The sequence below is a fragment of the Sminthopsis crassicaudata genome, chromosome 1, assembly GCF_048593235.1.
Source record: "Sminthopsis crassicaudata isolate SCR6 chromosome 1, ASM4859323v1, whole genome shotgun sequence".
Taxonomy (NCBI): domain Eukaryota; kingdom Metazoa; phylum Chordata; class Mammalia; order Dasyuromorphia; family Dasyuridae; genus Sminthopsis; species Sminthopsis crassicaudata.
Window position 1 is genome coordinate 463,477,080 of NC_133617.1, and position 27,909 is coordinate 463,504,988.

Consider the following 27,909-nt stretch of genomic DNA (forward strand, 5'->3'; position numbering starts at 1 on the left):
ATTTTGCCACATATGCCACCTTCCAAAGATGTGCAGTGCTTAGCATAGTTTTGCATGGAAGCAATTCATTAAATCTGTGTTCATTTTATAGATTTCCTTCTCCCTCTTCCTCTCCTTCTTCCTTGGCATTTCAAGGGCATTTTTTCCCTAATGTATCCTACTTTTCATATCTGAGTTTGATGAAAATATAAACTATTCTTTAATTATTATTATTATTATTAATGACCTATTACCCTACACATTAACTTTTCATTGCCAGTATTGGAGAAGGGATTTGTTGCTGTCATGATTCCAACAGCATCTTAGAATTGAAAAGTACCTCAGATGTCATCTATTTCAACTTGTACCTGACCAAACTTCTGGTAAGTTAATAGACAATTAGCCTCCCCAGGGATGGGGTGTTCACTATTTTACTAAGGCAGCTATTCTATTTTTGGATAGATAGACTTTCTAACACTTACTTCTATACTTCAGGAGTTCTTGACTTTTTTGGGGGGTAGGGGGGACCAGGGACCAACTTTGGCAGTTTGGTGAAGTCTACGTATCCCTTCTCAGAATATTTTTTAAAGAATTCATAAGGAAAATACCAAACTTCAGAAAGAGGTCAGTGAAAATAGAAAAAACATTTTCTCCCATTCAAGTTCAAGATCCCCTAAAATCTATTCATGAACCCTTGGTGAAAAACCTCTTATTTGGAAGTTTGTCTCTGAAATGTACCTCTCCCTAATTCCTATTCAGTGATATGAATTCTGTTTTAGGGGTTAAGTGAAACTAATCAAATGTCTCTTGCTTTAATACTTACAATATTTGAGAAAAGTTCATATGTCCTTTTCACTCTCTTTCAGACTGCAAACCCAATCTGACCAATGCTCGTTTCTATTATCTGGAGGAAATTAATTGATCTTCCTCATTTTTTCTTTTTTGATCCCTTTCCTCAGATAAAAAAAAAAAAAAAGGAAAAGTATCCACTTCACAAGACTGAAAGGGGAAATTCAGGTTAACCCTTAGTTCAAAAAAGGTTTACTACATGTCTCAAAAATCTGAGCTACTTAACCTCAATATTAGAGAATAGGCAGAAGAAATCAAGAGGAGTTTGACTTTAATTTGACTTACAATTTCTTTAATCTCATCAGATAATTCAAACTAGGAAAACTAGCTAAGCAATTCCAATTAGCCTGAAGAGAAATGATTTCAATTATATATGGGTTGTTTTTTTTTTTTTTTTTTTTTTTTTAAGTGTTTTACATCCCTATGGTCTAAAATGAAAATAAGAATACTTTACAAAAATACTTTTCATGCATTTCAAGAGCTCATGAGCACACTTTGTACTGAAATGCAACTATAGGTATATGAAAGTCATAACCATCGACAGAAGCTGATTACTAATTCCCATTGTACAGCGGAAATTCTGGGTGACAGGAGAATTAGTCAGATGTTCATTTCTACACAGGGCACCTGCATAGCAGCTGAGGAATTTGTCTTCCTTTTCCAGTCTGAGGAAAAACGTGGTAGCTTTGACACTGCTTATATCTTCTTTTTCAACAAAAAGGGGGAGGGAGAGAGGGAGAAGAGGGGGGGAAGGGAGGGGAAGGAAGGGGAAGAGGGAAAAGCATATGAGGGGGAAGGGGAGAGGGAGAAGATATGAGATAATATTTCTCAAGTGCTTAGTCTGATATATAGTAAACACTATATAGATGCTAGTTATAGTTATTATTACTCCTCATCCTGGATCACTACTTCATTCCTACTCATGGGCTGTTGAGTGGAAATGGAGGAAGTCATACAACCAAGCTGAATGTGTATGCTACAAATTTATGTTAATTATCTCAACTGGGTCATCCTCACTGCAGCAAGGAAATCCTAAAGTGACTCTCTATAACCTAGTCATCTCAATAGTTCTAAACTTTTCTCCTCCCTTGTCTCTCATACAACCTTCCCTCAAAAGAACAGATGCATTTATGTTGAGTTCCTTCATTTCCCCTTTTCATTTTGCAATCTTAGACACCATCCCCTACTATATCCTCTTTTGTTCTAGTTTCTGATGGAAAGGGGGCCCTTTTCTTCAAGGCTACCCTTTATGTATCTCCTTTCGTTTTCTAATCTTAAAATCTTACCTGTTATCTATAAAAATGCTCAAGTCTTTTTACCATTAAAAACAAATAAACTACAATAACAACAACAAACCCAAATCCCCTCCACTCCTTCATTCTCTGCCAAATTATTCACAAATGCTATCTTTCCTCCATACTTCCACTTCCCCTGTGCTCAATCTTCAAAAATTTAGCAATCTGGCATCTGACTTCTTCACTAAACTGAAACTACTCTGTTGAAAGTTACCAATGACATCTGGATGGCCATATCTAATGGTTCATCTCAATCTTATCCTTCTTGATCTCTAAGCACAGTTCTTGACATCTTTTCATCCTCTATTTCTGGACATCGTCTCTTTCATAGATTTTTGTCACACTGTTCTCTTTTGGTTCTTTTCCTATGTTCTTGATAAATCCTTCTTGGTTTGTTTTGCATTTAAGTCACACACACTAACTGTGACTGTCTCCCAAGACTCTGTCCTGTTCCTCTTTCTCATAAGTGACCTCATGAATTCCCATGGGTTCAATTATTATCTTTATACAGATTGTTCAGGGGCAGCTAGATAGTGTAGCAGTAGGTAGAGTGCCAGGCCTAGAATCAGGATGACATCTTCCTGGGTTTAAATTTGGCCCAAACATTTACTAGCTATGTGAGCCTGAGCATGTTACTTAACTTCATTTGCTTCAGTTTCCTCATCTGTCAAAAGAGCTGGAGAGGGAAATGGCAAACTACTCCAGCATCTGACAAGAAAACCCTAAATAAGATTATGAAAAGTCAGATGTGACCTAAAATATGATTGAAATGCAGATTATTCCCAGATTTGTATATCCAGCTTTACTCTCTCTTCTGAACACCAGTCCCATATCACCAAGTGGGAGGGCAGAAAGGGGAAAGGAGTAAACATTCATATGGCACCTACTACAAATATTAACTTATTTCATCCTCATAACAACTCTGGGAGGTAGGTGCTATTATGATCAATCCTTATTTTACTGATGAGGAAACTGAAGTAAATACAACTTAAGTGATTTGCCCAAAATTAAAAGGGCTAGTAAGTGTCTGAGATTGGATTTAAACTTAGCCTGACTCCAGGGCTCTATCTACCATTCCGCCTGGCTGTCCCAATTGTCATTTAGGCAGTCATACTGGACATTTCAAACTGGACATCCCATGAGCATCTAAAACTCCATGTCCAAAACATTGTAACTGCTTACTCTCACGGACTAGTTGCTAAACCTTGTTGTTTTCTATGTTCACAATATCTTTTGAATGCATCCCCTTCTCACTACTCACACAGCCATAACTTTAGTTTATTTAAGCTTTCATCACCTTATCTGAACCAGTTATCTCAAAAGTATTTCCTATCGGGCCTTTCTAACTCACATTTATGCCAGCTACAATCTATCTTTCACTAAACCACCAAAGGATTTTTCTTAAAACCAAAACAAACAAACAAACAAAAAAATCAACCCATATATGAGCATGTCCTTCTACTTCTCAAAAATAGAATAAAATAAAACTCTAGCTTTTCCTCAGTAAGAATTATATTTCTCTGCTTGGCATTTAACAGGAAGACCTCCTTAGTACTCTTGCATGTTATTTCCTTCCGAAGCATTTCATAGTCTAGCCAAAATGGCCTACTTTTATTCTTTACCCACATCACACAATCCTCATCCTTGTGCTTTGTACTGGCTAACTCTCTCCCCCTGTCTGAAATGCAGCCTCTTTACCTCTGATTTCCTTCCACACTCAGCTCAACCACCACCTTCTTCATGAAATCTTTTCTGAACTCCCCAGATGCTAGGTACTCTCCCTGCTCACCCGTATTATACTAATAAATTTCTATGCCTCCTCATATCTCCTCATAAACTCTTTGAGGGAAGAGACAGAGTACCTGACACACAGCAGGAACTTGAGACTTAATAAATGCCTGGTTTTTGATTACAATAGACAAATTATAGAATTCTGATTTTAGGGTTATTTTCTTTTTAAAACAAGAGTGATAAAACATGTTTGCTTTTAATGTTCCATTTGATAACTGACAATCTGCAGAGCAGTAACCATGAGGGTTTTCAAGGCACTTAAATCAGCTGTTTAAGAAACGGGAGGACACTTCTAACAAGCCAAGAATTGTGCACTTGCTTCTCTGAAGAGTAAGGCTCTGCTCTATCATTAAGTTAGATGGTTCTCAGATTAAAAAAAAATAATAACAACAGGTTATTATGAGGGTTTTACTGACATTTCATTTCATCTCATCTCATAAAAATAGTCTGGGACTTAGGTTTTGACTGACATTGATTTTTACTGATCCTTCATTTATTCTTATAAAGACAATCTCAGGCAATGTTAATTGATAGGAATAGCAAAAAGTTATTGGATAGCATCAAGTCACCTGTAGCATCACAGCGTGACATTCATGATTACATTACCCGAATCAATATTCTTTGTCCTCGTAACTTCATAGCAGGAAAAATACTGATGCTTTAAAACAGATGTTCTTAAAACTTTTTTTTTTTTTTTTTTTTGTAGTATGTTCTGGATTCCTATAGTAGCCTAGTAAAGCCTAAGGACTATGTCTAAGGATGTTTTAAAATTTATAAAATTAAATTCATAGGATTACTAAAGAAACCAATTATACTGAAATAATTATCAACTTTTTAATAGTTCCCTGGCTGAAGATTGGGAATCCCTTACTTAAAATAAACATATTTCCTCATCCACCATTATTCCACAGCACAGGTATTAAATCATATGCAATTCTGCTTAAACTTAGTGAGATTGCTATGGGAATGATAAAAGAACTGTGATGCAAAAATTCAACACCAGGGGATGCTCAAACATTATTATCAAGGCACTCAATAATCACACTAGACTACTCTGCCTCATCTTCCATATATGTATGTGTGTGTGTATTCACATATATTCACACACACACATATATGTACATATATATACACATACACATATTGTGTTTTTAATTTATATGTATACATATATAAAGATTGTGTTGAATTTGCTTGCCTTATAATGGCTTGTGTGATAATCAAGAAGAGATTTAAAAATAAAGCCCTATACAAATGCAAAGTAACACATTTAGAGAAGATCAGGTCTTGTTCCTCTCCTGGTACTATCACTAGAGAGTCACCAGTATGGGAACTGAGGCACAGGAGTGAATTTCTGATGACATTTTTTTTTAGATAGATGGCTACCCAGCTGTCTATGTTTTATAAAAAAGTAAAGTATCCCTCTGCAAACACTTCTGTCAAGCAAAATGTAATGAGCAGATGTTTTTTCTTGACTGAGGAGCAATCCACGCATTCAGTTGAACTTGCCTTCTCTGACTAATACAAATGACATTACTTCCGTGACTAGAGGTAGAACCTAGAGGAGGGACCTGCTGAAAGTAAGGCTGAAGGAGTTGAGAGTTGGACATCGAGAGTGTGGATAAGGGTGGAGAGGGGTAACAACAATCAGGACCAGTTAGAGACTAAGTCCAGCTGTGAGTAACACTCTTGGTATTTCTAGGCAGTTTCTTCTATAGGTAGAAGAAGGATTTCCAAACTGCCACTAAAAATCACAGGGTTTAGAAAAACACTTCCTCTTCAAGCAGGTCTGACTTACCTTGGGACGTTCTTCCTTTTTCAAAGCAACAGCTTCCAATTTTGCTTCATATTCTCCTTGGACTTGGTCTCTCTTCTTTAATACATTCTAGATGGAGGATGGATAGAAGAGAAAAAAAAAAGACTTTTTTTAAAAAGGACATAAGGACTGGTCACAGCACCAAATCCTCTTCTCTCCTTAGTCCCCTATTAATGTGGTCATTGTCATCTCAGCCTTTGAAAGGTTGAGGGACATCCTAATTCTTCACCAAACAAGTCAATTAATTTTCTTAGCTCTGGGACTAAATACAAAATTATATTATCTGATTCTTTATGGTCTGATGAGGGGTTTTAGATGCTCATGGGATATCATTTGAAATTTCTAATTTGACTGTTTCAATGACATTTGGTGGCAAGGCAGATAGAACACTAGAATCAGGAAGACCTGAATTCAAATCCAGCCTCACAAACTTACTAGCTCTTTGACTCTATTTGCTTTGGTTTCCTCATTTGTAAAATGGGAATAATTTTATTTACCAGTTATTAAGAGGATCAAATGAGATAATATTTATTATAAAGTGCTTAACATAGTGTCTAGCACATAGAAGGTGCTATATAAATGTTTATTTATTCCCTCTTTATAACATCCCATTTGGAGATATGGGACTGGTGGTCAGAAGAGAGAATAGGATTGGTTATACAGATCTGGAAATCATTTGCATTTCAGTCATTTTTCAGTTGGGTCTGACTCTCATGAAAGGTCCTAAAATGACTTCTGGGACACAGTTGTTCTAGGAATTGTGCCAGGCTGGAAAAGCCCCGAGATGGCAAATGTGAGCAGCTGGCCGTGGTACCAGGGGAGAGACTATCAACAAGAAATGGAATATATAAATATTACAGAGCTTCACAGCTACAAAAGGTTTTCATAAATATCATCTAATTGGAACCTTCTTATAGTTCAGTGGGCAGGCAGGGCAGGTATTTGTATAGATGGGAAAAGTACTCAAAAGTAAAATGTCATATAGTCAATACATGAACAAAGCTGGGACAAGAACTTGGATTTCCTGCCATTCAAAAGAGATAATATTTCTAAAGTGCTATGCTAAATGGTACTTAATTAATGCCCTTCCATTTAAAAATCTGGCTTCTATTACACAACACAGCCTGACTGAGGCTATAGCCATCTTTATCCTAACAATGAAGAAAAAGGGATAAGGGGGAGGAGGACCAAATTGAAGGTCAAGTGGTATGACAGGTCCAACTTTAACACAAATTCTCTCAACTCTGGATGGAATTTACCTAGTTTCTTACCACCCCTCACATCAAAATATATAAATCATCCCTGGCTTTTCAAGAATTTTACATGGCAATACATAAACCCCAAAGTATTCTTCATCTAGCCATCTTCCTAGTGAATTCAGGTGCTAAGTTTTGTAGAATGTGGTGGCTAGTGGCAGTAAGGTGGGTGAGAGGAAAAAATTGAACAACTGGAGCAGAAGTTAGATTGATGGATTGATTCGACTCATGGGAAGATAAAGAAATTTAACAGAATTAGGAATTTAATCTCTTTAATAGGCGGGGCAGAAGCTAGATTGATGGATTGATTCAATTCATGGGAATATAAGGAAATTTAACAAAATTAGGAATTTAATCTATTTTTTTCAGGTGCTTCCTTACTCCTACCCTTTATTATAAAATCAAATGGCAAGAAAAGAGGACTAGTACAATCTTTCACAAGGTAAAAAGAAAATCACAAAAGTATAGGCTTTGTACTGAATGATGTGGCTTATAAAGAATAGGATAGGGAAGAGGTATCCTTTGAAAATACAAAGAATTTTATCAGGGAAACATGGGATCTTGAGAGATGAAAACATGTTAAAGACAGGTTCTTTATAAGAATGGGAAAAGTTAAGTTATGTCATAAATGATGGAGACAACCCTTCTAATGGGTAATTACTAACATTATATCTTCAGATATATATATATGTATATATATCTGAATATATATTCAGATATATATATATGATATATATATATATATATAATTATATATCTTCAGAAATGTTGAAATGTGTTAAAAAAAAAAAAGCTGTTTTAAAAGCTGAAAGTATACTCTGAAGCCACTTTAGGTAAGATAAAAAACAAACATTTTTAGACTTTTAAATACAGGTACAATATTCATTTCTCTCCTAAGAGCTTTCAAGTTCTACATACTCTGTTGGATCTTTACTAACTTTCTGACTTTCTAACCTTTAGTAATTTTTAGTAATCTTTTCCATTTGTGACCTCATTTTGCCAAGAAATTTTTAATGTGACCTCAGGCATATAGTTATATAAAATGGGTATGCAAATCAAGCATTTATTGATAACAAATCATAATGCACGAACAGTCATGAACTCTTTTATGTTTAAGAAGCTGGGAAGTTACAAGATCATAGGATTTAGAACCTAAATGGTCCTTGGAAATCATCTAATCCAACATTTTTGATTTATGAATGTCTGAAGTCAGGCCCAGACAGGTAATATAAAATCGTACAAGTAACAGGAAGCAAAGATAAGATTCACACTCTCAAATTTGAGAATGTATAAGATTGTAAATCTCAATCATAGGTGCTTTCCAGAGCTGATAGTGGATGCAGAATAAGCTCTCCTGGTCTTGCACTTTGCACATGAGATTAAGACTGCAGAAGTTGTAGCAGCAATGGCACTTGGCTATTAAGGACTGCCTTGGGTGGGATATGGAGTCTGAAAATTGCTTGCATCGAGTCTTGAAAGATTTATGGTTAAACAAGAAAGATGAGACCAATGGATTAATGCTGCCCTGGAGATGATTAGAGTAACAGCTGTCTACAGCAAATGGAGTCCTGTCACCTTATATTCATACAAACTCATGCACCTAGAGTAAATATACATGAGGTATAAAGAGAGAGCATTAACTAAATAAGTCCCTACTGGATCATGCCATCTAGATCCCTTTGATTTGTTAACAACTATCCACATTTGTGCAGCATTTTTAAATTTGCAAATTCCTCTTCTCATTAATCTATCTATATCTATCTATCTAACAAAACCATCTCTAGTTATATGGACAGAGCACAAAGTTACTGCTGGGACTGAAAATGGGGAAAAGAAACAACTATTAGAAAGCACTAGATCTCTGCCTCAAGAGTCTTACAGCCCTCAATTCAACACCTCAGAAGTCAAAGATTGTTAGAGTGTGGATAATCCTTATACCAACACAGACAATCATCTCTTTATAACTAGGAAGTTGTCCTTCAACAGGCTAAATGGTTGAAAAACTTTAAATGTCCCAAGGCCAAATCTTTTTTTCCTCCCCAAAAAAGTAGACTGATAACTCTCGACATAGTCCCTTTAGTGGGCCCACACTCAAAGTCCTTCTAGCTTGGGCCCACCAAGACTAGAGAGAAGAAGATATCAGGAAGTGATAAACAGGTCAGAGACTGCAAGGAAGTCTAGGAGGAAGCCAAGGACAATGAAAAATGAGAAAGGCTATTAGATTTGGCAGCTAAGATATCAGTAATAATTTTGGAGAGAAGCAGTTTCAAATAAATAAAATAAAGATCTGATAGTGAAATGCTACAGTGGACAGAGCACTGGGCCTGGAAACAGAAAGATCTGAATTCAAATCCAGCTTTAGACAATTAGATGTTTGACCTTGGGCAAGTTATTTAACCCTACTTGCCTCAGTTCCTCATTTATAAAAATAGGAAAACACTCTACTATCTTTGCCAGGAAAATCCCATGAACAAAGTCCATGGGGTCAGCTAGAGTTGAACAAAACTGAATGAGTGAACAAAAGTCTAATATCCAAGATATAAAGAGAAAGCATGGATTAGTGATGGGAAGATCAGCCTTGGAGTCAAAAAGACGAGTTTAAGTTCTAACCCAAACACATCCTCAGTGTGTGATTGTGGGCAAATCATTTAACTTCTCAGTGATTCTTGGTGCTCTAGATCACTCTGAGACTAGCTGCAGAGAAGATACCATCCTCATTGAGATCATAAATATAGTCCCCATGCCAAGACAATTAATGCACATATATGAGAACAAGAACTATTCCCCAATAGGAAACTGATCAAAGAATATGAATGGTTTTCAAAGAAGAAATACAAGATTTCAACAATACATCAGGTGCTGGTTCCTTCTCACCCAGGACCACATATCTATAGCACAGCTGGACCTAGTATTTCCAATCAACTGAGGTTCATTCCATCTTCTAGAATTCAAACCCCAAATCCACAGTTTGGTGATGAAAGTCTTAGTAGTTCCAGTAGAGGCTCCAGCTGTTGAGCCCTCGATAATAAACCATAGCCATCACCTTCCCCCCCTCCCTCATTTCCCTGAAGTTAAGATGGGGAGAACTAAGTTTAAAAAAAGAGCCCAGAGAAAACCTTGAAGCTCCAACTATCTTTATATACTATTGTGTCATAAGCTCCAGATGCATTATTTTGACCCTTGCTAGGATAATTCCATTTCCTTTGAGTATTGCCCCTCACCTCTCCTAGTCCTCAACCTTCTTATCTTGACCTTATCCTGTCAGGATTAAGTTATGATTCTTTCCTGGAATTATGGCTTGTCGGTCCTCCCAATGTCCTGGCTCCCTTTATCTGCCTTTGTTGCCCCTATAAAATTGTATACTCAGTTATGTATTCTGTTTGCAAAACCTAGTTAACCCTATATAAGTTATCTGCCTCAGTTTATCTGTATTGAATGCTTTGGACAAGAGTTCTATATCCAGTTAGCTAGATTAAACTCTCCACATTAAAGATCACATAGCCACACCTAGCTAACCTATTCTACTATCTTCCCAGAATCCTCCATAAAACTTTTCTTTTTTTTTTTTTTTTTTTTAAAGGGAGAGGGGCAGCATTTTGTGTAAGATCCTGAATGCCAGTAAAGACAGATTACTCAGGACATAAAAGGAGACCACTCAAGATTTTTAAATAATCACATAATTGCATAAGAAGAATTATTTTGTGGCGCAGTGGATAGAGCACCAGCCTTGAATTCAGGAGGACCCGAGTTCAAATCTGGTCTCAGACACTTAACACTTCCTAGCTGTGTGACCCTGGGCAAGTCACTTAACCCCAGCCTCAAAAAAAAAAAAAAAAAAAAAAAGAAGAAGAAGAAGAAGAAGAATTATTCTGTTAGATATATAAAGGATGAGATGGCTATAGCCATAGTGGAAGCTGAGAGCTACAATAACTAAGTAATATTAACCAATATAATTCACATTGATGTTAAGGTGGAAGCACTTTGAATAAATGAAAGGGATATTGCAGAGGTGGAAAATAATACCTGTTTGAATGTGTCAGTGTGGGAGAAGGAAGATTCAAAAATAGCCTAACGACAAAGAACAAAAGAAACTGGTGTTTGAAGGCATCTTTTGATCAATAAATACTTATTAAGTACTAAGTGTCCCAAGAGGTACAAGTCAGCTAAGTAAAAAAAAAAAAAAAATACAGACAGACAGACAAAAGGTAATCCATATTCTTAGGGAAGTTACATTCCAAAGGGAGAAACAACCCAAGAAAAGTATGGGAGGAGCAATATTCAGGGATGTAGGAAGGATTCGTGAGTCAGATGGAAAATGAGAGATCTCAGATACCTTTCTTAAATGGAGAATTCCAAGCCACTATCTCCTATCTAATCTCTCTAGTGAGAGGGGAATAGGAGCTCTTAGGGCTATACTGAGGAGATATACATTTCAAGGTTAGCTGGGGCCTTGCAGGATGAAATGCCAGAGAGCCTAGAAGAAGTACAGAGGTGTCACTGGATGAGAAAGGTACCATAAAAAGAAATCAGTAAGGTCAAAGGAAAGAAAATGGAGCTTAGTTTTGAACACACTGAGTTTAAGGTGCCAGTCAATTTAATTAAATTCAAGGGAGCCAAGCACCCCTAAGTAAAAAGCATTAGAGATGCAAAAACAAGAGGAAAAAATAGTCTCTGATCTTAAGAATTTTGCTTTTCCCTAGGGGAGGATACAAAAGTTACACAGAGAAATGAATTAACACAAGGTAATTTGAGGAAGAAAATTTTCTAACAAATAAGGTACTAAGAAAGGCTAGATTGAAGTGGAGATTTTCTATAGGCAGTTGGCTATGTAGGACTGGTGCTCAGTAGAGAGATCAAAAGAAAGACCTAAATATTTGAGGCATTTGCATGAAGGCCAAAAGTAGTAGAAGTTGGAAAAATAAATGGGTTATCAATAGAGAAAGTACAAAGACCTCATCTTGTGGCATGGAAAATGCAATTATTATTATTATACACATTTTACAGATGAGAAAGCTGAGGTTGCAAAAAAAGTCTAAGTAACTGATGAAAAGTCAGGGAATTAAACAAATTTCTGAGGAGAAATTCAAAATCAGATATTCTCTCCAAATTAGGATATGAATTTTCTCCCCACCACCTTGTTATAAGTAAAGCAGCTTTCAGATCCCTGGAACTACAGTGCTGAGGCACTTTGCTAAATAATTTAATCATTACAACTACTCTGTGAAATGAATATGACAGGTATTATTCTTACTGTTAAGGAAATTGAGGCTTACAGATATTACCTAAAACTATGTACACAACAAATTAGTGGCAAAAATGAGATGAAATAATATTTGTAAAGTGCAAACTACAGTGTGTGGCACAAATGAGGCATTTAATAAATGTTTATTCCTATTCCTTTTCGCCAGAGAAATCGGACTAAACCCCAGTTCTCCTGACTCCCAGGGCAGTCAGTGCTCTTCCCATCATAGCTCATGAGAAAGCTCTTTTTTGTACTTGCCCTACTATCCCCTATTATTTTATTTTTTCCTTTTGAAAAATTTGTGTAGTCTTTCTTTTACATCACTTACATTTTCCAATATGACCTTCCTCTCTCCCCATCCCATAGATATAGATGTATGTATCTGTGCATGTAATAAAAAAGGAGGGGAAAACTCAATTCAGAAAAAATTTTTAAATCATCTACCAAGTCTGACATATACCACTCCATACCTATAATACTCTTCTGCAAAGAAGAGTGCATTCTCATATCTCTTCTTTGGCATTAAGTTTAGTCACTCTAATTCCAAAGTATCTAATTTCATTTGTTTCACTGATGCTATTATTTCCACATACACTGCTGTAATCATTGTGAATACCATTTTCCTGTTTCTGCTTACTTTTTTAAGTCTTCTCATGCTTCTCTGTATTTTTCATATGTCTCCTCACAATACAGCAATTTTCCATTATACTCATATAGCAAAACTTGTTTATCCATTCCCCAATTAACAGGTTATCAAGCTTCTTTCTAGTCTTTTGCAACTACAAAAAGGGCTAATATAGAATTTATATATATATATATCACTGGATTTTTTTTTATCTTTGACCTTGGCATATATATTATTTGTAGTGAATCAATTGCTTTTATTGCTGTAGATCAAAGAACATAAACGTTTTAGTCAGTTTGTTAGGATAGCTCCAAATTTCTTTCCAGAATGAATGGACCAATGGATAGATTCAATAGTGCATTTTTTCCCAATATTAACTATTATCTTCTTTTGTCATTTTTGTATATCTGTTGAGTAGAGGTGAAACCTTAAAGCTCTTTTGCTTTGAATTTGTCTTACTATTAGTAATCTTGAGTCATAGTTAATGGCTAATGATAGCTATTAATAGCTGGCTGTTAATAGTTTATAACTGTTCTTGCCTATAGGGTAATTTATCCAATTATTTACTGGGAATGGCTTTCAGTTTTGAATATACATGAGTCCCCTGTATATCTTGGATAGAGTCATCATCAATAATTGATGGTAAGTTGGTTTTTCCCCCTATCAATAATAGAGGACAACTGCTTTTCAATTCCCTGTTCTATCCTGTCACTCTAAAAGCTTTAACAAAAGATTGTTTATAAAAAGCTAAAGTAAAAACAAAAACTAGCCTTTTGCCTATCTGTCCAATTACTCTCTCATGGTTGGGAGCTGCCTCCTATCACAGAAAAACCATCACTGATCTGCATGATTGAAATGATAAAGATCAGGATAATATCATCATTGCATATTCAAAGAATAAGCATTTATTAAGCAGTTGTCATGTGCTTAGCATTATTATACATTGGATAGATGTGTATGAATTGGGCCAACTATGCTAGAAAACAATGTGGAATTCTGTGAGAAAAGTTCCTACAAGGTTTTGTGTCCTCTGACCCAGTGATCTCCCACAATGGGCATGTATCCCAAAGAAGTCTAAAATAGATAACTCTAATATATATCAAAATCACAATTTTTGTGGCAGTAAAAAAAAAAAAAGTAAAAAAGTTAAGTGTCAAAAATTGTGATATATGAATATAACAATGTTTTTACATCATAAAAAACAATAAATATGAGCATAAAATAAGTGTGAAAGCGCCATCAACACAGGAAAAGACAATAAGGAATCCCCAATGGAGGGGATGTGGGAAAACTGGGACATTAATATATTGTTGGTAGAATTGTGAACGGACCCAACCATTCTACAGAGCAATTTGGAATTGTGCCCAAAGTTATCAAACTATGCATACCCTTTGATCCAGCAGTGTTTCTACTGGGCTTATATCCCAAAGAGATTTTAAAGGAGGGAAAGAGACCTGTACGTGCAAAAATGTTTGTGGCAGCTCTTTTTGTAGTGGCCAGAAACTAGAAACTGAGTGGATGTCTGTCAGATGGAAAATGGCTGAATAAATTGTGGTATATGAATATTATGGAATATTGTTCTATAAGAAATGATCAGGAGGATGATTTTAGAAAGGCCTAGTAGAGAGAGAGGCTTACATGAACTGAGACTAAGTGTAATGAGCAGAAACAAGAGTTCATTGAGCATGACAACAGCAATGTTATATGACGATCAGGGCAGCTAGGTGGTGCAGTGGATAGAGCACCAGCCTTGAATTCAGGAGGACCCGAGTTCAAATCGGATCTCAGACACTTAACACTTCCTAGCTGTGTGACCCTGGGCAAGTCACTTAACCCTAGCCTGGGGGGGGGGGGATATTATATGATGATCAATTCTGATGGATGTCACTTTTTAACAATGAGATAATTGAGACCAGTTCCAATGATCTTCTGATGAAGAGAGCCATCTATACTCAGAGAGAGGGTTGTGGGAACTGAGTGTGGATCACAACATAGCATTTTCACTCTTTTTGTTGTGGTTTTCTTGAATTTTATTTTCTTTCTCATTTTTTTTCCTTTTTGATCTGATTTTTCTTATGGAGCAAGACAAATTTTATAAATATGTTTGTCTGCATTGGATTTTATATACATATATATATATATATTTACCATGTTTAACATATATTGGATTACTTGTCATCTAGGGGAGAGAATGGGGGAATAGGGAGAAAAATTAGAAACCAAGTTTTTCAAGGGTCAATGTTGAAAAATCATCCATGCATATGTTTTGAAAATAAAAAAATTCAATAAAAAAAGAAAGAGCCATTTAATAGAGTGAAGAAGTAAAACAAGAGAATATATCCACAACTGTGAGATCTGATTACACAGATGATTAATCTAGGGTTCTTAGAACACATGATGAACTATTTCCTTCTTCATCATAAAAAGGTAGGAGGTAAAAGGCATGGAGTCTTGCATAATCTTTTGGACTGCTTATGAGGGAGAGATGAATTCTTTTAGAGTGTATACTGTCTAATTTTTCTTTTTGTATCATCAGTGCTTATTATCCCCCATTTCTCATCTAGAAGCATATATATAGTTCTTTTTATATCAAAATACAGTTCACTATTTAAATACAGTTCACCTATACTTCCTTGGGAATGCAAACATTCATACCAGTGTTAAAAAAAAAAACAAAAAACAAAAAAAAAAACAGTCCCCTTTATAATGTAAACCATATTCACCAAGAGGCTATAATTATATTATTTACACAAGGGTATTAAGTGGTAAAAAGTAAATATTTACTACAAAACTATTCAATGTTGCATAAAGTCAAATAAATCATTGTGTCAGTAGGTTTTGGTTAGTTGTTTTTCATTTTAAAAAGGCTAAAGAAAAGACCCATGAGGAGTTGGGACAGGAAGGACAGACACAACTGGAAATGGCTGTGATGGGGAAAAAAAGCATTTATTAAAAAATTTTTTTTGAACCATAAAACAAACATCTATTTTCTTCTCAAAAATGACACTGCTTTGGATTTTTTTCCTATTTGCCATTTTTTTTCCTAAAGAAGAATGAATATAAAACCAGAGAAAGCTGACTATATATTTATCCCTGAAAAGAACCAATTAATACCCATAAAAGGGTATCTCTGAATCAAAGAAAGGGCCATAAAGAGGCAAATCTGATCTCATAGATCTCCCTTTGAAGGGACAACATCCATGAATTGTATATGGCTTTGGAAGTATCTAAATCAAAAGGAAAATGATGGGTTAGTTAAAAAAAAAAAAAAAGGTTGGGAGAGAAATGGTGGGTGGAGAAATCAAATTATATAAACTATCCTCCAAATTTTAGTGTAGAGTATCCCAAAAGTCATAGAGTTTCAAGAGTTAAAAACTGCATTAAACTTTTGGAACACCCTATATCTTAAGGAAATCTATTTATACCAGAAAATTCAGAACAAGAAGTATTGCAGAGTATAGTAGAAGACATTTATTTGAGTGAGGATCCACGGAGGTAGAAACAAAAACAATGCTGTCATCAAAGTGTACCTGAGACTACTTAGGAAGGAAGATGAAACAGATGAGATATTTAGGAGACATTCCACGTCTTGCGTGGATCTAAGATATGGCAGAGTTGGGGTATTTCAAATTAGCAAGACATTTACTGGTGCTCTCTCTTGATCAGAAACAGAATAACTAATAAATCTCTAATTGATAATCCTTCAGCCAAACATTTATTAAGTAACTATTGTATGTCAGAAAACAAAACAAAACAAAACCAAAGTTGTATTTTGGATATGAATCTTTACAAAAAGAAACAAATTGGTGCAGGCATAGAAATCATGGAACCCACAAAAAACTAGAAAGTAATCACTACATCATATTTGTGACAGAGAAGGGTGCCAGACATACATAGTCTGATCATGTTTTAGATTTTGGGAGAGTAGATTTCAAATAGTTAAGAATAAGAATAGTTAGGATTCCATGGACTATCATTTTCTGAAATCCTCTCAAGGAGATTCTGAAATCATAAAAAGAAACAAGTTTGATAAAGGAAAAAAAATTATCTAAAAACATACAGAGAATCATCAAGAAATTGATTTTTGTTCCAAATCACTTAACATTAGAGAAATGACATTTACAACAATTGCATTTCATACCTAGCAAAGTTGATACTCACCACCCCCTTCCTGCCAAAAAAAAAAAAAAAAAAGCAAAATGACAAATAATGGAGGAGCCAGGTGAATACTGATACAGTAATGTACTGTTGGTGGAGTTCTGAAATGGTACAGCCATTTCAAAAAGCAATTTGGAACTATGCCCTCAAGGGTAGTCAACTGTGCAAATGCTTTGATCCTAATAATATCACTTTTTAGCCTACACCCCCAAAGAGATCAAAGAAAAACAACAAGTACCCATATGTGCAAAAACATTTGGAATAGCTCTTTTTTATAGTAGCAAAGAAATGGAACTAAGGAGCTGCTCATCAATTGAGAAATTGACTGAAAAAATTATGGTAGATAAATGTGATTTAATACTATTGTGCTTACCTGCCATCTAGGGGAGGGGGTGGGGAGGAGGAGATAATTTGGAACAGAAGGCTTTGCAAGGGTCAGTGTTGAAAAATTACCCATGCATATGTTTTGTAAATAGAAAGCTTTAATAAAAATAAATTAAAAAAAACATTCTGTCCAGAATTAAACAAAAAAAATGCTATAAAAAATGTCTAAAGATGGTTTAGAGAAACCTAAGGAAACTTATAAGAAATGAAGCTGAGTAATGTGAGTAGAATCATATGCTATGCATAATATTATAAAGATAAACAACAGTAAAAGACTTGGGAACTCTAATTATTAACATTATGATCAACCATAATTACTGAAGCAGCAATAATAAGGTATGTTGCTTACCACCTGATACCAGAGATGACAAGAGAAGGGTGGGTAAAAAATGAGAAATATTTCAGTTCTGCTCAATGTGAGGATTAGTTTTGCTTGACTACTCTTATATGTTTTGTTTATTTTTAATGGGGGAAGATAAAAAGAAGAAAAAAATGATTTTAATTGGAAAAACATCTGATTTAAAACCTCGAGTTTTTAGAAGACATCTAGATAATGGAACAATTTTGAGATTGCTAAATGGTCAAAGTGAATTGAGTCTGGCAAGAAGAGTTATGGACAACTAAAAAGTGTTTTTTGCTGCTGTTGTTTTTTAAAACTATACTAGGGAAAAATGGAGGATCAAAACTACAGTGGGACCACAGTTTAGGGTGATACAACTATAATAACTAACTTTCCCATTCCTCTCCAGCCCACCCCCACACTGTGCTAAATGGTCTGAGAAGGAAAAATTACAAAAAGCCCAGGGTATGGGAAGAATATACACTTGCTATTGCTGAGCCTCTTTGCTGTTGGTGCTCTTTGAAAGATCATGGGTAAGGAAGAGCCAGGATGGCAGAATACCAGGAAGCAAAATGATAGACCAAGTTCCCATTCTTAGAACTCCAAAGAGATATAGAAAATGTATCAAACCAAATCCTGATAGAGAAATCAATAAAGGAATCACACAAATCTTTTGTCCAGTCTAGGTTGCCATAGGGAAACAGAAATCTTCGGACACTGGGGAAAGAGATTGTATACTATGATAATAGAAGGTCCAATACTGAGGCCCTGTGACAGGGACAGATTTCAGCTTTATCACCCACTAGCCAGTTTTGGATTATAGATTCAGAGTGGACTAAGAGTACTCCATGGATTCCCAGATAAGAAGGTGCTGGGTGAAGTGTATCAAGAAGCAAGCAGCAATAGTTTGGCTCAGCCATCAAGAGCAGAGAAAGATTTGAGGTCCAGCACCTAAACCAGCTTACCAAGGAAAACCCCACGCCAAAGGAAGTCTTCAGTTCTGTCACTCTGAACCAGTAGAACTGCCTAAATGGCTAATAAGGACCAAATCCAACAGCGGTTTATTGTTGCCAGTGTAGAACATTGTTTTGATTGACTATATATATTTGTGATGAGTTTCTTAAAATAATATTTTACTCTTCCCCAATTACACTTAAAAACAATTTTTAATATTATTTTTTTAAGGTTTAAATTCCAAATGATATCTTCCCCTCTCCCTGAGATGTTAAGCAATCTGACATAGGATATACATATAAAACATTTTCATATTAGTCATTTTGTACAAGAAGATATGAAGAAAGGAAGGAAAAAAGGAGGGGCAGCTAGGTGGCGCAGTGGATAGAGCACCAGCCTTGAATTCAGGAGGACCCAAGTTCAAATCTGGTCTCAGACACTTAACACTTCCTAGCTGCCTGACCCTGGGCAAGTCACTTAATCCCAGCCTCAGGAAAAAAAAAAAAAAAGAAAGAAAGAAAAAAAAAGAAATAATCAAAGGAAGGAAAAAAGGAAGGAAGAAAAGAAAGGAAGAAGGGAGGAAGAGAGGAAGAAAGGGAGGGAGGAGGGAGTTTGTTCTTTGGAAGTGGATATTTGATAATGAAAGATACATTTTGGCCAATTAAAACAAAACACACACATGTATATATTTTAAATAACCTTTTTGGAAAAAAATATACATAAAATATCCTTTTAAATTTAATCTACATAATAATCTAATCTTCATTACTACCATAGTTCTAAACAACCAATAAAACAATTAACTGAAGTCCTTGATTTGTATGTAGCATTTGCTGATTTCTAAGAAGAAAATTCCAGAAGGCTCATTCTGAAAATTTAACCAGAGGCTCTGGTTGGTTCAAGTTGACCTGCTGGCTCACCATGTGTACTTGCAAATCTTCTAGAAGAATCTCAATTTTCAGCAACATTCTTTCATTTGTATTACTTTGTAACCTATCCAAGATTGATATTTCACTTTCAGTTTCTACTCATGCCCACACAGCTGAAGGTAGATCCAGCATGGGTATGGTTAGAATTCCACTTCACTGTGATCTTTTCCACTAATAAGTTGCTTCTGAAATCATAAATCACCTGCAATACTGCTGAATTTGCTCTGATTTGACCACATGTACTCATATTCAATTTCTCTGATAATAATCAGTACAAAGCTGCTAGGGGGCTAACAAGGCTCACAGAGCAGCCTAGGTGTTCATGAATCTGAGCAAAGGCAAATCAGCTGTGATGTGCCACACCATCTTCCCTTCATTACAACAAAGTATTAGGCAGCTGAGCTAACTGACCACAGCAATCTACATATATGTGGAATCAGACTAAACCTAAATATTTCAGATCCCTTGCTCCTCTGTGCTCAATTTGAATGATTGCTCACGTGAGGCACACTGATGTCAAACTGTTGCCACACATCTTGAAACAAAACCAAAACCAAAAGCATATTTATTTCTTATTGCAAATGATGAGCAACTGATATACTAATTCTCACATGATTTATTTTCATGAAATTTAGGAAACTGTTTCTTCCACCTGTCACTTCACCATTGAATATTAAATGCTGTGTATCCTACGAACTTTTAAATGACAAATATTATTTAGAAAAAATTTAATTCCCCTCCATCAATTTAAAGGGATGAAAGAGGAAGAGGCAACATTAAAAAGAGGGGGAATATTTTCAGGAGGAATATTTTTTAAGCAGTGGAACCTACCTGTCTTTATGTCACTACAACTTGTTACCTAGCACATCAGTGGCCCTTTCCACATCCTGTCTCGGTCAATTTCATCATCCCAAAGGTCACTGCATTCTTCCCTAGTCAGAGGCTCTCATGAATGACGATGGATTTGTTTATGGAACAGAGAAGCTGTGGAGAAGCTATTGTCTTTTAATTGGAAAGTTTTTGTTCTTATTTGTAAGGCTTTCATGCTCAGCATGCAGTAAGTTCATGTTTCAGAATTTCCCAGGGCTCACAAAGTAATAGTTTCCTGGTTGAACGACACTGAACCAGAAACCCCTGTGAGGAATTACCCTTCTCACAGCATGATTAACTTATATTTTTCCATGCTCTGTTTGTTAAACAAGAAACCTAATATATGTGCCTTGTGGGACTAGAGATGGGGAAAAGACCCAAAGTTCATGTCTTATAGAGACATTTCTATTAAATTATTATACAAACTTGGGGTACACTAATATTTTCATCAGAGTAGTGTTAATTAGAGCTCCCCTACACTGACATAGGTTTTTTTAAAAAAAATTATTCACTGAAAAATATACACTGTTTTCCTGTGAGATTGTATGAGCATGGGAGATGGCATGGGATATGGTATGTCAAATTCTGACATTAACTAGGAATCATTCTAGGCCATAAGGTAAAGTTGGAAAAAACTCATTAAGTACAAAGTTCAAAGGCCAGGCTATGGAGTTAAGCAACATGAAGCTATTAAAAGTTTGTGAGCAGGGTATGGACATGGTCAGATAGGTGACTTATGAAAATTATTCTAAGCAGTAATGTGTAAAAGAAACTGCAGAAAAGAGAAGTGAGAACCAGGAGACCCCAAAAGGAGACCATTACAACAGCTCAAGTGAAAGGTGCTATGGTCCCAAAATTAGAGTGATGGCTGGAGAGAAAAAGGCTGATTGAAAAAGTTGTGGTGGGGAAAAGTCTTTTATCTAGAGAGTATGGCCAAGTGGTGCAATGGTTAGAGTGCCAGGCCTAGAGTTAAGAGGACTCATTTTTGTGAATTCAAATCTGACTTCAATCACATCCTTCTTATGTGATCCTGAGCAAATCATCTAATTCTATTTGCCTCAGTTTCCTCATCTGTAAAAGGAGCTGAAGAAGGAAACAGCACGCCACTCTAGTATCTTTGCCAAGAAAACCCCAAATGGGGTCATGAAGAGTTGGAAAAATAGTGGAAGAGAGATGGAACAATCAAATCTAAGAAATGCAAGAATTGCAAAATGACTATATGGATAGAGTAGAGATAGATGGTAGAGAGTTTTAGAAGCCATGCTATAGGATTTGCATTTACCTATAGTTTATGGGGAGCCATAGAAAGTACACTATCAAATATGACTGGAAATTCTCAGGTCTGTGGGAAAGAGGTGACAGCAACAACAAAAATAAAAAAGGGGTAGGTATGACATGAGAGATGGGTTCAATTTTGGATCTGTAAAGTTGGCAGGGATGATGGAACATCCAGGAAGTGTTCAATAGGTAGTTAGAGATATACAAGATATGCAAATTTAGGACAGAGATTAGAGATATATAGACTGACAGAGAGAGAAAAAAGCTATCTATGCAGAGCTAAGTGAATCCATGGGAGTAAATGAGCTTACAACGGTCAATAGAGAAAGACAGGAGAAAAAGACTCAGGACAGGGCTTTGAAGGATGCTTACTTTTAGGGGTCAGGAGCGGGAATCAGCAAAGGAGGTTCAGAAAAATTGGTCAGACAGGTAGGAATAGAACCAGGAAAGGGCAGTCACAAAAGCTAAGGAAAGAGAAAATTTCTAGCAAAAAGAAGTTAATGATGTCAAAAATTTCTTAAGTCAAAGAGATTGATCCAACCATTTTGGAGAGCAATATGGAATTATTCCCAAAGAGTTATTGAACTGCCTATACTCTTTGATCCAGCAATACCACTACTAGGTCTATGTCCAATGATTAGGGGAAAAGGAAAAGATCCCTAGGGCCTAAAATTTTATGTTGGGATTTCTGGCCAAGATGGCGGCGTGGAGGCAGACAGCTTCTTGAGCTCCGTGTTTTCTCTCAGGACTTACTTCATGACAAGCCTCGGAGTTAATGCTTGACCGGAAAAGACACCCACAAATAGTCACCAACAGAAGACATCCTTGAAATTCGCCAGAGAAGGTCTGTTTGCTTGAGGGAGGGTCGAACAGACTGGGCGCAGATTGAGGGCAGGCAAGTCAGAGCGAGACAGGCAGCTCACACAGTTCAGACCTGAGGGGGGAGAGGTATGATCTCTGCCGTTTCTGTGAAAAGACTTTTACCCCAGTGTGGATACTCTGTCTTGGCAGCAAGCCAGGAGCAGTGGAGAGGGTGTAAACACCAGAGGTGAAGATTAAAACCCAGGAAAGCCAGCGTCTAGCCACCCCCAACCCCCACCTGGACTGACTTCGCATTCTCAGAGCCTCAGAGTGCAGACTCAGCTCAGCCATCACTGTCCTGTTAGTGGCTCTCTGCTACCCTACCCCCAGTCTGTAGAGCCCATTAACACCATCTAGCACCATCCCCCCAAAAACAGACCAATTGTTTCTCTTGTCAATTTGTTTTCTTCCATTCTGCTCTTGACAAAATGAACAAAAAATTCAAAAGGGCTCTAACCATTGACAGCTTCTGTATGGAGAGAGAGCAGACTTCAAATAATGAGGAGACTAAAAACAGACTGTCCCCAGAGGAATCCCCTAAGGGGGATAGGATCTGCTCCTCAATACATAAGACTCTCATAGAGGAAATCAAAAAGGTTCTCACAAGAGAGCTAGAAGAGAAATGGGAAAAGGAAAGGGAAGCTTGGAAAGAGAGTCTGGAGAAGTCATCCAGAGTGGATAAAGAGGTCAAATCATTGAGAAACAAAATTAGTGAATTGGAAAAGGTAAACAACTCCAAGGAAAACAGGATTAGTGAGCTGGATAAAGAAATCAGCTCTCTAAAACATAAAGTGGATAAAATGGAAAAAAATTCCATAGAAGAAAAAAACTCACTTAAAAACACAATTGGACAATTACAAAAAGATATAAAAAAAGTGAGTGAAGTAAATACATCATTGAAAATTAGACTCGAACAAGTAGACATGAATGACTCAAGGAGAAACCAAGAGGTAGTCAAGCAAAACCAGAGAAATAAAACAATTGAAAAGAATGTCAAGTACCTTACTAGAAAGACAACAGACCTGGAAAACAGATCCAGGAGAGACAATTTGAGAATAATCGGACTCCCTGAAAAATGTGAGAAAAAAAGAGCTTGGACACTATTTTCGAGGAAATTATCAAAGAGAACTGCCCAGATGTTTTGGAAACAGAGGGTAAAATAGATATTGAAAAAATTCATCAATCACCTACTAAAAGGGACCCTAAAATCAAAATGCCAAGAAATATAATGGCCAAGTTCAAGGACCATCAGACAAAGGATAAAATATTGGAAGCTGCTAGAAAAAAGCAATTCAGATATGGAGGAGCCACAATAAGGATAACCCAGGATCTAGCAGCGTCCACATTAAAAGAACGAAGGGCCTGGAACATGATATTCCAAAAGGCTAAGGAACTTGGTATGCAGCCAAGAATAACTTACCCAACAAGAATGAGCATCGTTTTCCAGGGAAGAAGATGGACATTTAACGAAATAAATGAATTCCATCTATTCTTGATGAAAAAACCAGACCTACATAAAAAATTTGATCTTCAAATACAGAACTCAAGAGATTTCTAAAAAGGTAAAAAGAAATCTTGAGAACTATACTTCTGCCATTTAAATATGTAAAGAACATATGTATAATTTGTCCTAGAAACTGGAGGTGGAAAGGAAATTATATCATAAAAAAGTGTAAAGTACTACATCTCATGAAGAGGCAAAGGTAACCTATTATATCTGACAGAAAGAAAGGAGGGAGATGAACATAGTTGTATCAATAGAAATATTCGATTTATGGTGAAACTTCTTCCACTTCATTGAAAAGTGAGAGGGAAGGAGTAAGCTAAGGGGAAGGCAATACAGATATTGTGAGGAAAGGGGTAAAATAAGGGGAGGAACTTTAAGGTGGGGGAGGGATACTAAAAAGGGAGGGCTGTGAAAAGCAAGTGGTGTTCACAAGTTTAATACTGGGTAGGGGGGTAAGAGGGAAGGAAAGGGGAAAAGCATAAGCAGGGGTTAATAGGATGGCAAGCAATATAGAATTAGTAATTCTAACCATAAATGTGAATGGGGCAACCTGCCTCATAAAGAGGAAGCAATTAGCAGACAGGATTAAAAGTCAGAATCCTACAATATATTGTTTACAGGAAACACACCTAAAACAGGGTGATACATTCAAACTAAAAGTAAAAGGGTGGAGCAGAATCTACTATGCTTCAGGCAAAGCCAAAAAAGCAGGGGTAGCCATACTCATCTCAGATCAAGCAAAAACAAAAATTGATCTAATTAAGAGATAAGGAAGGGCATTATATCCTGCTAAAGGGTAGCATCAATAATGAAGCAGTATCAATATTAAACATATATGCACCAAGTGGTGCAGCATCCAAATTCTTAAAAGAGAAATTAAGAGAGCTGCAAGAAGAAATAGACAGCAAAACTATAATAGTGGGACATCTCAACCTTGCACTCTCAGAATTAGATAAATCAAACCACAAAATAAATAAGAAAGAAGTCAAAAAGGTAAATAGAATACTAGAAAAGTTTGATATGATAGATCTCTGGCGAAAGCTAAATGGAGACAGAAAGGAGTACACTTTCTTCTCAGCAATTCATGGAACCTATACAAAAATTGGTCATATACTAGGGCATAAAAACTTCAAAATCAAATGTAGTAAGGCAGAAATAGTAACTGCATCCTTTTCAGACCACAGTGCAATCAAAATTATATTTAATAAAAAGCCAGGGGAAAAGAGACCAAAAAATAATTGGAAACTAAATAATCTTATACTAAAGAATGATTGGGTAAAACAGCAAATCATAGACATAATTAATGACTTCACCCAAGAAAATGACAATAATGAGACATCATACCAAAATGTGTGGGATACAGCCAAAGCAGTAATAAGGGGAAGTTTTATATCTCTACAGGCCTACTTGCATAAAATAGAGAAAGAGAGGGCCAACGAATTGGGCTTACAACTAAAATTGCTAGAAAAGGAACAAATTAAAAACCCCCAGACAAACACAAAACTTGAAATTCAAAAAATAAAAGATGAGATTAATAAAATTGAAAGTAAAAAACCTATTGAATTAATTAATAAAACTAAGAATTGGTTCTATGAAAAAACCAACAAAATAGACAAACCCTTAGTAAACCTGATTAAAAAAAGGAAAGAGAAAAAGCAAATTGTTAGTCTTGAAAATGAAAAGGGAGAACTCACCACTAATGAAGAGGAAATTAGAACAATAGTTAGGAGCTACTTTGCTCAACGTTATGCCAATAAATTAGATAACTTAAATGAAATGGAAGAATACCTTCAAAAATATAGCTTGCCCAGATTATCAGAGGAAGAAGTAAGTAGTCTAAATAGTCCCATCTCAGAAAAAGAAATAGAACAAGCTATTAACCAACTTCCTAAGAAAAAATCCCCAGGACCAGATGGATTTACATGTGAATTCTACTAAACATTTAAAGAACAACTAACTCCAATGCTATATAAACTATTTGAAAAAATAGGGATTGAAGGAGTCCTACCAAATTCCTTCTATGACACAGACATGGTACTGATACCTAAACCAGGTAGATCGAAAACTGAGAAAGAAAATTATAGACCAATCTCCCTAATGAATATTGATGCTAAAATCTTAAATAAAATATTAGCAAAAAGACTTCAGAAAATCAACCCCAGGATAATACACTATGACCAAGTGGGATTTATACCAGGAATGCAGGGCTGGTTTAATATTAGGAAAACTATTAGTATAATTGACCATATTAATAATCAAATTAATAAAAACCACATGACCATCTCAATAGATGCAGAAAAAGCATTTGATAAAATCCAACATCCATTCCTACTAAAAACGCTTGAGAATATAGGAATAAATGGACTATTCCTTAAAATAATAAAGATCATATATTTAAAACATTCAGTAAACATCATGTGTAATGGCAATAAACTAGAACCTTTCCCTGTAAGATCAGGAGTGAAACAAGGTTGCCCACTATCACCATTACTATTCAATATAGTACTAGAAACTCTAGCCTCGGCAATAAGAGCCAACATGATGGTATAATTAGAGAACCCCAAAGACTCTCCTAAAAAGCTATTAGAAATAATTCAGAATTTTAGCCAAGTTGCAGGATACAAAATAAATCCACATAAATGCTCAGCATTTTTATACATTACCAACACAATCCAATAGCAAGAGATACAAAGAGAAATTCCATTCAAAATAATAGTCGATAGTATAAAATATTTGGGAATATATCTACCAAAGGAAAGTCAGGAATTATATGAGCAAAATTATGAAACACTTGCCACAAAAATAAAGTCAGATTTAAATAATTGGAAAGACATTCAGTGCTCTTGGATAGGCCGAGCAAATATAATTAAGATGACAATACTTCCTAAACTAATCTATTTATTTAGTGCTATACCAATCAGACTCCAAGAAACTATTTTAATGACCTAGAAAAAATAACAACAGAATTCATATGGAACAACAAAAGGTTGAGAATTTCAAGGGAAGTAATGAAAAAAAAAATTAAATGAACGTGGTCTAGCTTTACCTGATCTAGAACTATATTATAAAGCAACAGTCACCAAAACCATTTGGTATTGTCTAAGAAATAGACTAGTTGATCAGTGGCATAGTTTAGGTTCACAGAGCAAGATGGTGAATAAAAATAGCAATCTAGTGTTTGACAAACCCAATGATCCCAAATTTTGGGATAAGAATTCATTATTTGACAAAAACTGCTGGGAAAACTGGAAGTTAGCATGGCAGAAACTAGGCATGGACCCACATTTAACACCACATACTAAGATTAGATCAAAATGGGTCCAAGATTTAGGCATAAAGAACGAAATATAAATAAATTGGAGGAACAGGGGATGGTTTACCTCTCGGACTTGTGGAGGAGGAAGGAGTTTGTGTCCAAGGGGGAACTAGAGACCATTATTGATCACAAAATAGAACATTTTGATTACACCAAATTAAAAAGTTTCTTCACAAACAAAACTAATGCAAGCAAGATTAGAAGGGAAGTAACAAATTGGGAAAACATTTTTACAGTTAAAGGTTCTGATAAAGGCCTCATTTCCAAAATATATAGAGAATTGACTCTAATTTATAAGAAATCAAGCCATTCTCCAATTGATAAATGGTCAAAGGACATGAACAGACAATTTTCAGATGATGAAATTAAAACTATTTTCACTCATATGAAAGAGTGTTCCAAATCACTATTGAGCAGAGAAATGCAAATTAAGACAACTCTGAGATACCACTACACACC

At 35.8% G+C, this 27,909-nt stretch overlaps 1 protein-coding gene across 1 annotated transcript in view; it reads right to left on the minus strand.

The window, feature by feature from the left end:
- SNX30 (sorting nexin family member 30) overlaps positions 1 to 27,909 on the minus strand; it is a 167,142-nt gene that overhangs the window by 12,035 nt on the left and 127,198 nt on the right. Inside the window, exon 7 of the mRNA XM_074280851.1 lies at positions 5,713 to 5,799. Within this exon, the coding sequence (XP_074136952.1) occupies positions 5,713 to 5,799 (87 nt within the window). The remainder of the gene's footprint in view (positions 1 to 5,712; positions 5,800 to 27,909) is intronic.